The 11599-nt window shown below is 47.9% G+C and overlaps 1 protein-coding gene across 1 annotated transcript; it reads right to left on the bottom strand.

Moving 5' to 3' along the window:
- Positions 1-1291: 1291 nt before the first annotated feature.
- On the bottom strand, positions 1292-5293 carry DFJ58DRAFT_824711 (uncharacterized protein). The gene is made up of 17 exons (XM_041392157.1): positions 5156-5293; positions 4924-5066; positions 4434-4849; positions 4251-4334; positions 3802-4181; positions 3659-3747; positions 3438-3517; positions 3178-3360; positions 2949-3122; positions 2820-2898; positions 2552-2770; positions 2435-2503; positions 2280-2393; positions 2135-2227; positions 1894-2067; positions 1777-1812; positions 1292-1710 (listed from the first exon to the last, which is right to left on the bottom strand). Exons 3-17 carry the CDS (start codon positions 4805-4807, stop codon positions 1519-1521), a joined length of 2340 nt encoding a protein of 779 aa, XP_041235343.1. The 5' UTR covers positions 4808-4849; positions 4924-5066; positions 5156-5293; the 3' UTR covers positions 1292-1518.
- Positions 5294-11599: the final 6306 nt, after the last annotated feature.

The raw sequence follows: 11599 nt of genomic DNA, 5'->3' as shown, positions 1-11599 counted from the left end.
ACCAGCGAAGAACGCAGGTGTTCATGTTTTTGGCCAACCCAGGGTCACATATAAACTGAGAGCGGCAGGTACCGTGGGTGGATTTTTCGCTCCGGAATTTCATATGCACATACAATTTGAAATCTTGCGAATAAGATTTGAATAAGATGCGTCGGTCACGTGGCTGGAGTCCCAACCTTCGCCATGGGGGTTCCTAGGAGACCGACTCGGAGATCTGAAATTGTCGTTCGCATCCTCGATTTTTGGTAGTTACGCGCTGGAAGAGAAATAATCAGAGCAATCAGCCTACTGTCGAAGCGAACGATTATGAGACCCAACGTCGAGCTGGTTCCAAGTTCCACGAAGAAGGCATTGGTGTTGTGCAGATATTGATGTTTTCAGCTGCTCGATAATAACTTCATGACAATCTTCGTGCTCGCTTCAATTCTTGACCATTCATGGATCGTCAATTGGATTACTTACTTGTGTGTCCTCATCAACGTGCAAACTGCACTGCCCAAGCACTGCCCTTCCTCCATACACTGTCTGAACGAACTTCGATCGAGCCAATAGAACGTCGAGCATCTTGCCGGTGGCTGAAAAATAATCCGATGAGCAAGGTTCTTAAAGACGTAACTTGAACGTGGCGAGACGGACCTGAAATCAAGTACAGTGGTCCAGGTCCACCAGTATTAAATGTTCGTGTGCTGTTGCATCTGCCAGTGTTGGCACACAAGCGAACGTCATAGTTCCAGGTTACTGCGTTGCATTCTGTCCCATCATCAGCTGGTGCTGTAAGATTGCCAAATACTCCAACAGAGAACGGCCGATTTACTGGAGCATCCGATTATACCTCGTTTGACGGATATCGTTTACGCAAGCTTGTCAGTTAATCCAGGGTCTCATGCAGCATCACACGGTATTTGCCCAACTGACAAGTACACTGATAAGCGACTCCATGTCAGGGAGCCTCATCAATGAGGCGTATGCCTGACCAAGGCGTCTTTCCGTGATGAAAATTGGTTAAAAACATCGGGACCTGATGCCTTACTCGGCGCTCGCAGAAAACGGCGTGCATCATCAATGATTTGGAGTTGGGTAGAAAGACATTAGAGATGCCTGCCAGTGGGAGCGTTGGAACCATCGCGGCCATGATCTAAGGCGAACTGTTGAGTACTGAGTCGCTTTGCATTCTTGAACCGAAGTTGTACGATGACTTGGGACAAAATATTGTCCCACGCGTTTGACTGTCTTGCAATTTGATCTGGAGAAACTAGGTTTACATAAATTTGAAGCGCCATAGACAATCGCCTTAATTATTGCACATCAAGAACTGGTGCCCCATTGAAAAAAATATAATACATTAAGTCTCGATGGAATAAAATGTGATAAAACAAAGCACAACGAAGGGGATCCATCAATCAATGATAACAAAACGACCGAATGTGTACTGTACGTAGACCACACAATTGAATACAACGACAACAAGAACACATATATGACACAAAGGTGAAACATGGACATGAACATGAAAACGCTTTATATAATTAACTTTCTCTGTTGGAACACAGAGACTAAATTTTGTTGGGTGAAGTCCATGGTTGAATGTCGCATTGGGGTGTTCTCGCCCGATGGGATGGGGGAGGGGAGCCAACCGGGGGTGATTAGTCCACTACCCCCAGCCCCGAACACGAAGCCGCCGCTTAGGCCTTCCATGGTGTCCTGAATAACCTGTTTTGAGATACGTCAGAAAAGCCAGCCGGAAGCACATTTCCTTGATATATGCTTACCAGGCACCAACACACTATCCCAAAATCCATTGCTCAGGATATTCTCCATAGAAAGCATACCCATATGTTCGTCGAAGATGGCATATCAGCCATAGTGGGAGGGAAAGTCGTAATAATCCGCAACAGGACCCATCTCACTCGCGAACGAATAATCGCTCATGCCATTGATGCCATTCGTTCCCATCGCTGGATTACCACTGAAGAGCGCGGAATTGTTCATGTTGTTAGCCATGTCACTATGGCTCATGCTATCAGACTGGTCCCCAGATGACACCTCTTCAGGCTCTTGTGGTGGAATCTGTGCGAGCGGTGATCAGGGCCCGCAGGAATGTGCTGTACAGCGCTGGGGTATGATGAGAGTTCACGGCGACATCTGCAAGGACGTTCGCAACGTCCTTGACGAGGTCGATGATGTTCTGCTCGTTCTCGATGAACTGCTGGAACTCCGGGCGGATAAGCTGGAGATCTATGTGAGGATCATGACAAGTGGCGGACGATGATATCAAGTACCTTGAGTAAACTGAGTACTGCGTAAGAAATGTATACGAAATGCGAATCCGGCGAATACTTCAGCATACCCATCGGCGCAAGCTCGTCTCGCGCGACAATAGCCACTGCCGTGGCCTGAGGTATAACAACCGCGAAAAGAAGTGGCCGATATCCACTGCCGAACGCTCCATGGCGTTCTGCAGTCCAAAAGAATTCACGACTAACATATAGTAGTGGAAGTAAAACTTCAATCGCGGTTTGAGATTGCGACATCATGACTTGATTGTCTAAACAAAATGGTAAGCACGATATAGATGATTGCATTGAATAAAGGTATAATTACTGGTTGGCAAAAAGGTCGAGGCAGCCGTCCATTCATGCTGCCATGCAAGTATCTGGGTCTCGATAGTTTTAATGATAATCAAGTAATCGCAGTCGGTCTGTAAACCGGACGGGGTATTAGTCCCCGAATACAGGAAGTCTAGGCTCCTGGATACAATCCGCTGTAATTCCTGGTAAAGGATGAGATCAAATTAAAGATCACGATAAATGAATGCGCACGACGTATGCTGCTAAAGCAGTGTCACCTGGTTGTCCAACGGGGGACTTCAACCACTGCAGTGCATTGCGGATCACAAAGCTGGCAGATACAATGATTAGAGATGAAAAACAGAAATGATGCCAACTTACTCCTCTTTGATAGAGTGAGGCTTTCCCATTTGAGAACTCACGCTTCTGTCGAGGGCAAAGCACAACAACCATGTTCGCTCACGATTGTGGACCTCCTTGTCCCGAGCCCGACCTTCTGGTGTATCTTGCCTGGTCATCGTTGTCTTCCGATGCAGGTTGAGGTCTGTCGCCATCCTGAATGGCAGACGTCACTGAGCACAAACTGTCAACGGAATGAAGAAATACAAACCTAATGGCCATTCCCAGTAACAACCATGTCTTGTCGTACTCATAGCGCTCTACGGCACCACATCCCCAAAGAGTGAGGAGGAGATATGCCTGAACAATTTCAAGGGATTTATAACCTTTGGCAGGTACACTAAATCGCGAGCTTCTGTGCAAGTTCTGCAAGTTGCTGGTGAAGTTCCGGTCGCTGGGTGTAAAATTTCGATGATATCGCACAAACTGCGAAAGATAAATCGCCGCACATATGAGGGGTTGTAAACTTACTGGTTGTCAGTAAAAATGGGCGAACGGGAACAAACGAGCGAGGGCGTGTGGAACTCTCTATCAAAGAGCTCACAGTGCACCTACAAAGAGTATTTAGATACGGCACCACATGGCGTGATAGCACGTAGTACGGACGTTCAGATGGTCAAAAAAAGCTAGCAGCCGATCAGATCGGCGTCAAGATGTATGACACACAATACTCACATATCAAATAGCGCGACCACTTGCTCGGTGCTAACAAAGCTCAGCATCTCGGGCTGAATCTGCCGTTCGATATACAAGCGTCGCAAGGGGAGTATTGTCATCGGGCCTAGAACGTTGCCAATTTGCCAAATAAACAACGTGCGAAAAAGTGGCTACGAACCTGGCCTAAAATAATTATCACTAGCCACACCCAACTTGTGGTCAGGATCGGGATCCGTTGGGCGCGCTGAGAACGAGGACGAGATGCCCTGGGCACGTCGGTTTGCCAAGCTTGCCTCGGCAAGCAGCCCGAGGGGGTTAAGCGAGTTATCGGGAAGGGAATGAAGCTTTGGGGAAGCAGAGGCATTGGCACTTGATGATGGTGGATAGGCAGACTGGGGAGGAGGCGACGGTGTTTCCAGAAGCACCCGAGTTTGTGCAGCTTGACTTGTCGGGGAGGGCGATCTTGACACCATGCCAGAGACCATACTCGGATTACCGATAGACTTTAGAACAGTGTCCAGAGTTTTCTCCATCTTCTTTAGTGAGCGAGTGGAGGAGCTCGTGTTTTCTTGGACTTTATTTTGAGTGTTGGCCATTGGTGCAAGATACAATGAAATTGAAACATACTTGGTGGACCGTTTGCCTCGATTGGACTCCTCGAATATGCACTCGTGGTTCCCACTAATGCAGCGTTGGCAAGGGGGGGCCTTGCTCAGCACCAACACATTTCATTTTTAGACGCCGACAGACCGTACACGCGCTAAACAGCATGTTACGGCTCATGCGACCTAATTGAGTGAGTGAGCTTACCGTGAACCCCTGGTGGTCTTTGGCTTCGAGTCGTCTTTGTCAGGAGCAGGACTGTGCCCGTCTAAGCTGTCTTCTGAGCGTGCCTTTTTCCTGCTGCTATCACCCATCGCACCGACGAGGGAAGAGGAGGGTCTCTTCCCGTTTGAATTGCCAGGTGAGTAAGACAGGTTGTCGTTTGGGGGTGTACCTATTGTGTCCGATCCTTGTGATGATGGTGAAGGTAAGTTCTGAGGAACTGTAAGGTGGTGGTTGATGTGTTGTTGAGGCTGTTGATATGAGTAGTAAGGGGGGTAGAGCGATAAAGCTGGGTCGATTTGAGGGGAACGAGCAGGAGGCATGTTGGATTGAGGGATAGCGTGATCCTGATGGTGCATGGATATGATGTAGTCAAACCTTGCGGAAGGGTCGAGGTAGTACTGCGGATAGCACGGAACGGGCGATAATGGCATAAGCATGATATCGAGGGAGATAACATATGATGAGAGCATACCTTGTAAGACTTTAAAACCAGAAACTGAAACTGACAATACTAGAACACCTAGGAGACTGGCTCACGCTGTTATGCGCTCACACTCTCAAGCGGAGTGGCACGGTTCCACACAAGGAACGAATAGCCAACCAAAAACTAGGGTACTAGATGAATTTGGAGTTGTTCAGTATCAAGTCAAAAAAAATTAAAAGGACTGTAACCCACGCAAAGAGGAACAAGACCGTTGACTTACAAAACTTCAAACTTTTCTGTCGAAAGTAGAATTAAAATCCCCAGGACAATTCGCGAATAACACTGAATCTGATGAGAGATTTCAGCGCTTCTTGGGTCTTCATCGGTGTCACTCTTGTGTCACCCCTCTGCGACCTCTTCGCCTCAACGCATCTTCGGAGTTTCAATTATCATCAACTTCAGGCAGCCGCATCCCATCCGCGTGCTCCTTGCTTCCGTCTGCTTGGTGCCTGCAGCTATCCCAGGGGTCACAAATGGCCGTCATAAATGCGAACGATCTCAAGGGCTTCGAATAGCTGTGTTGCACAATGTCACACCTGCAATAGTCTGTACACAAACTCGGACGTCCCCTCAGACCTTGCCACCTTGGTCGGGTCTAGACTTCTTTATCTATGTACAAAGATAGACAGCGCTTGGAAATTAAGTAGCTCAGCGCTCAATGTCCACCTCCTTCCAGAATATCCTACAGTCGGTGCTCCCCTGACGACAAAGCGCATTATCGCGCAACCTACACTGGAGTAACATGCCACAGATTTGTACGTAGTCCTAATCTTTACTCACAACTTCGGACTATTGGCACATTCTTGCCATCAATCTGTCGCTTCTCGAAGACAGGGCTAAATATATGTATCGTGAGTTGACACTTTGTAGTAGCACGTGCCCATTTGCCAATTCTTTATGGCTTGTATATTACAGCACAGCCTGCACGACAGAAGAGTGTTCCTCGACGGTAAACAACTCGTTTAAGCTTGGGCATGGACAAACGCCAGGCGCCTGTCCTATCCTGCCCTGCAACCAAGCCAATTGAATGTACGTTTCCACGTCCTTTGTATCACAATAAGCCTAGTCATCCTTTTTCTCAACGGGGTTCCGTCCCCACCTTTACTAGTTCAGTCAAGGTTGCCTTGCTCGTTCTCACCACGAATAATCAAAATCGAGAAGTTCTTTTTTTGTTACAGGTACTTTTTTCTCTGGTGATTGGTACTCCACATCCCGCCGGGGTCCCTTTTTTGGATAGGTCTACACGTGCCGACCGCGTGTCGACGATGGCTCGAAGCCCAACGATTGGCTCCTATCACTTGTCGGTGCTCCTTTGACTGAACACTTTGTTCCGTACCGAGTCCAATCGACATCGGTACACGTAATCCTGGCCTTCGATATTCTTTCTTTGGAATTGCATCGACAATTCGCCAGTGTGGACACATATGGTCTCTCGGTCAGTCAAACCACTCTTCGACGGCCTGGCGGCGCCGCATCAACGCTCGGTCGCATTGCTATGCACCAACCATCATTCGTGGATCGATTCTCCCTTATGTTTGCAAGGCACTCACTCACCTAGACGACAATCCTCTTACGCCATGTGCTCTCCAATCGACATCATGGGCAATTATTTATCCTCCTATTTTCGGATCGGCAACAGCGTCTACTCTAAGCAAGAGATTCAGTCATCATATCGTGGGCGCCTGTGCTCCCATTGGTCTTGTCTACTCTTCGCGAACATGCTTCCCCTGTCGTTACTCATGTAACTAGGTACTGCACTTAATCCAGCTTGGAGATCTCCGAGAGACTCCAGCAGCCGTCATTGGCTTGGGCGGGAGCAAATGATGTTCACTCGTGAGAAGTACTTGTTGGACAATGTGCCATCGTTGCGAGTTTCCTAGGCGCTGTTTCACCACATTCAAAAAGATCAGACATGATTGGTGGCACCTGGATTGGTATGGTCTTGTGTCCCGCATCTAACACTCAGCACGGTCACATCGCAAGATGGTACAGCCAGCTGTAGTGGTCGACATTTTTCACGTAGTCGCTTAACTCATGTCTCGTTCCCTGCTTTATTACAGATTTCTTTCTCGCGGCTCGGTGGTGTAGATAAATCCTTCAGAATGAACTACTATCCACAATCCTGTTGGTAGCCAGCACTCGATACAGAACGATTATTTAGCATCAACATCTCTCAGGAAACTTTGCCCAACTCAAGCAACAAAGTCCACGATGATCCACGCAGAGTTCTTTATGAAAATACTCGTTGCGACGGGCAGACGCCACGAAACAAAGAACTAAAAAAAGAATAGACTTGTCTGTCTTTCGTAGTTGGAGGGCGATTACGCCGACTATTGTGCAGATGTACACATACTGCGCTTGGTCAAAGTTAACTTTGCAGTTCCACTGCGGCCGCCTCGTCCTTGGGGGACTTCCCGCAGGTATACTTAACGTTTCTGGAAGTTCTGCCGCGATGCCGTTCTTCATCGTACGTTTTGGGATTCAAATTAGGTGTCCCCCCGCTACAATAAACCTGACTATCAATTGAGCGAGTTATCCCCTTCCCCCATCATTGACGGAGGGACGACCGTTGGTTCTCGTCCTGCCATTTTAGGCTACTACGCCAGAGGTACAACTTTCACACGGCGAATGGACGTGCTCATCGGACTCATTTTATTGATGAGTCGAAGATGACAACATAAGTAGAGTAGAATAAGTACTTGTATGGATAGTGGTCCTTTGCAAGCGATTACACAAACGTCGAGATGACCGCACACGAGTTCGAAGGCTTCTACCATCGGTTCCCACTCATTCGGACAAAGGCGACAGTATTCCGAAGGCTTCTGGTTCCACCGGTGACCGCTCCACCGCATATGTCGGCCGCCGCTTCTTGGGCAAATATCAAATATAAACTTTTATTTGGATGACTGCTTCGTCGTAGGCACTCCGAGTATGTAGGAGTCGAGTCGAACTCCCAGAGGCTTGGAGGGTATTCCTTGGCATCTGATGTCCGCGTCCAAGTAAACGGTAGTCTGCCTGAAATATCATTGTAGGCTGTCGCGAACACCCTCTAAGTCTGTATGAGTTCCATGCACTCAGACAGACATAGAGGGTGTTCCTTAGCACCTAACGTCCGCGTCTAACGGTATGTATCACAGAATACCCATGAATATTCGGGACCGACGTGAGCCAAGTACAACTGATGGCACGAGGCGTCTGAAACTCGCAGGGAAAGAAGGAGAACTAATTAACGGAGATTTGTTTTCATGAAAACCACGGGTAATTCCGAGGCCAAAAAATGATCCGCGGTGCATAGACGCTGTCAGAGCGCCGGGTATTGGTCACCCCAGCGATAGAGAAATGAACATCACTGTATCGAATAGTCTCCTTTGGATAGGGAAGAAACCTCCAAGACGGGCACAACGATGGTTGAGACAGGGTGAGTCTTGATGTTCGCAAGACCCATTATTGATAAGATAATGATATTTCTGTAAATTGATATTTTGATATTTTTGCAATCAAACACGCTCGTCAGAGTACTATCAAAACAAGCGAACTTGAACGTGCTTGGGATATTAGAGAATTGATTGTGGGCATGTGGTGCGGGGTGATGTGATGTAGCGGAGGCGGAAAACGAAGAGAAGTGGGATTCGTTGACTTCTCATTTGTTCGTAAATTGTTGACACGGCCTTGGCAAATTGTGAACTTATAGAGGGACGGGACCCGTCAAATGTCGCGGTGGAACACATGGATGTCGACATTGACCAAAGAGTCAAAGACTAGCGATTGCGTGGCGTGGATAACCATACACACCGAGATCAGTGCCTGATGCCGGTGAAGTGGTGCTTGGTGGCGGCCCATGGTAATTGATTTTCAAGAGGGTCGCCACGTTCATTTGAGAATGATAACGAATACGTACACGAGGCGAGAATGTTGCAATCTCTCGCTCAGCGTCCGAATGACATGCCACCAATCTGGAGGAACAAAAGCCAAAAATTTAAGAAGAAAATGCTCATGGAACCAGCGTTGGAGGTATGGATATGGATTGTGGACTGAGTCTGCGCTTCAGAGCGTCTTGGTCCTGTACTAGATCCATTCCGTAGGGAGGTAATAATCGCAGCGAAGTAGTAATCAGATTACAGTGGGGGAAACAGACATGGTTCGGTGCCTCTCGACTCGGCGGCCTATGCAAGGTACAAAATTGATAGATGTTGACTGGCGTGTGCCATGAGTTGAGATTCAAAGAGCCAAAGAACTGGAAAGTAACAAAGTAACAGCGTCACCGGGATTTTAGACGGTTTGACCTGTCTTGATATAAAAACTGGAACATGGTTTTATAACAAACCATGCAGAACTTTGAGAGTACGTGGGTAGACTATACCATAGACTACGTTGTAGAAAATCCGGGAGCATTACAAATTCTTTTCGTGGAAAGTGAGCCGAATCCATAGACCATCCGTAGACTTGCGTAGACTCAACTCGGTCTCAGTAGATCAAACCAAACAACGACGTCATTGCCGGCTGTGATCATTGCCTGCACAGCGTCTAGCATATATATTACAACGGCAAGCCAAATGTTTTTCACCATCTCTGCCCCACCACTATTTCTGCCCATCTGCCTCGTCACCGTCTGACCCACCGCTGACCACTACTAGTCACTAGTACTTATGTTGGACCTACACCTTATATTGATTGCCGTGACGGCCGTCTTAGTATAAATTTTGTAGTAGGTGAGTGACTCGATATTCAACCTTTGCAGTATACTAACTACGGCCCACTACTAGTAGTAGTAGTAATGACTGATACAGTCCTGTGTACCAAGGCTGACTGCCGCAACTTGAAGCAAGGCACTCAGCCACGCAGGCCAACAAGAACTGCACACGACGCAACTGCAGCAGTGTTGTGAGGTGGCGGGAGGGTGTAGGGTCCCCCGAGTCGCAGCTGCATCTTTCTCCAGTTGTCACACCCCACAAGCATGAAAACTCGACCATACCACCACTTGCCACCATTAACCCCACGTCTACTCAACTTGACCACCCTCCAGTTACTGCATCGAGTCAGTCACTCCCAGCCACTTCACGAAACTATGCTCGGCCGTTAGACCCCAATTACGCACGGAACTATGTTTCTCGGGCACCAGCGGACATTGGTGGCTGAGCAACGCTTTCAAGCTGACCAAAGTCTGAGCATTATGATCCGCAATATGGTTGATATAGTGCTCTGGTTGAAGGTATAGTATTCTACATGTATTAGATGGTTTCTCGGTGCTGAAATATCACTAGAACATGAACCTCCCCACCTCGCAAAGCTGACATGCTCCACACCTGGAAAGTTCGTGCAGGAGACCATCCGCTATTGATGAGATTCGAGCTCGGGGATTATATTGCAGTATATTGCAGTGATCAGCATGCCTGGATCGAGCAAGATATCAAGACTCCGCTTCTCAGTCCTCCCAATTCAACAATCCTGCTTCGTTCAGTGATCTGACCGACAATCATATGCTACTTGGATTTGCCGAGAGGGTCTCATCTCTTAGTTTGCATGTCTGCGACTGTCCAATCTCCGTCAAAACGATCCTTAGTGCCACGGGTATGCATCTGTCCCGATTGGATGGGATGACCTCGCCATTGAAGCGGCAGAAGGAAATGCCAGTAGCACGGCTCTCATCTCTCGACAGTCACCCATTCCTTTACCGCTTACTAGCCTATTGCCGAGTCCCACTTCGACATCACCTTTGTCCACTCGCTGCCGCCACTCGGACACGTCACCTGGGCCTGTATTAGTGCCTGCGCTAGCCATGGTTCAACCCAACGCTACCATCCCTGCGGCGCCCGAGCACGATTTCCTTGGAAGTATGCATGTGATATGGTTCCCCGGATTCAGCTCTTCGTCAATGTATCAGACGATCAAATGATCCAGGCCCTCTTCGCCACTACATTTCCAAATTGCACCTATACTAAGGCAACATTTTACAAGCATCGCGCCGCTTATCGGCAGCTATCGAGAATTCAAGTGATAGGGTTTGAACGTGCCGTCAATGCGGGATATAGTCCCTGCTGGCCGTGGAACACTCTCTTGGCTGAAATTCAAGCTAATTGCGGCTTCGAGTCTTACTGGTAGTAATAGCCCGGGTAGCATCTCGAACTCGGACACAAAGTGTATGTATAATCTCATTTACTACTTCCATGGTTGGCTAATCCTCGTCCTTCAGGTCCTACCCTGCCTCCGAGGTCTACCAATGAACTCATCTACCACTGACATTGGATTGCCGCTCCCTACAGACCTTACCAGCGAGATGAGTGATGCTCTTGTCTCGCTACTCAAGAACATAGATGAAATGGACAATGATACTGCAGCGGCTACCACTAACTCTGAATTTCCTTTAGATCTTTCGAGTTACCCCCAATTTGATCTATTTAGCACTTGGTTAAATGATCCTTCTCCCGTAGATTATCAATCCTTACCACCCTTACCACCTTTAAATGATCCTTCTCCCGTAGATTATCAATCCTTACCACCATTACCACCTTTTAATTAGAGTAACTACTCTGTCTGTTATCCACGAAATCCAACCGTCTTATGTTGAAAAAATACTATGAGTAGCTAGTCATAATTCCAACTCGAGAGTGAACTGACGGCGGCATCAAAATGTCCATGAAACTTGACATCTGAATGGTGCGATCCC

Source organism: Suillus subalutaceus (assembly GCF_016647625.1).
Source record: "Suillus subalutaceus strain FC151 chromosome Unknown DFJ58scaffold_311, whole genome shotgun sequence".
Taxonomy (NCBI): Eukaryota; Fungi; Basidiomycota; class Agaricomycetes; order Boletales; family Suillaceae; genus Suillus; species Suillus subalutaceus.
Note: the sequence above shows the minus strand (reverse complement) of the source record. Positions and strands in the feature narration are given on the sequence as shown.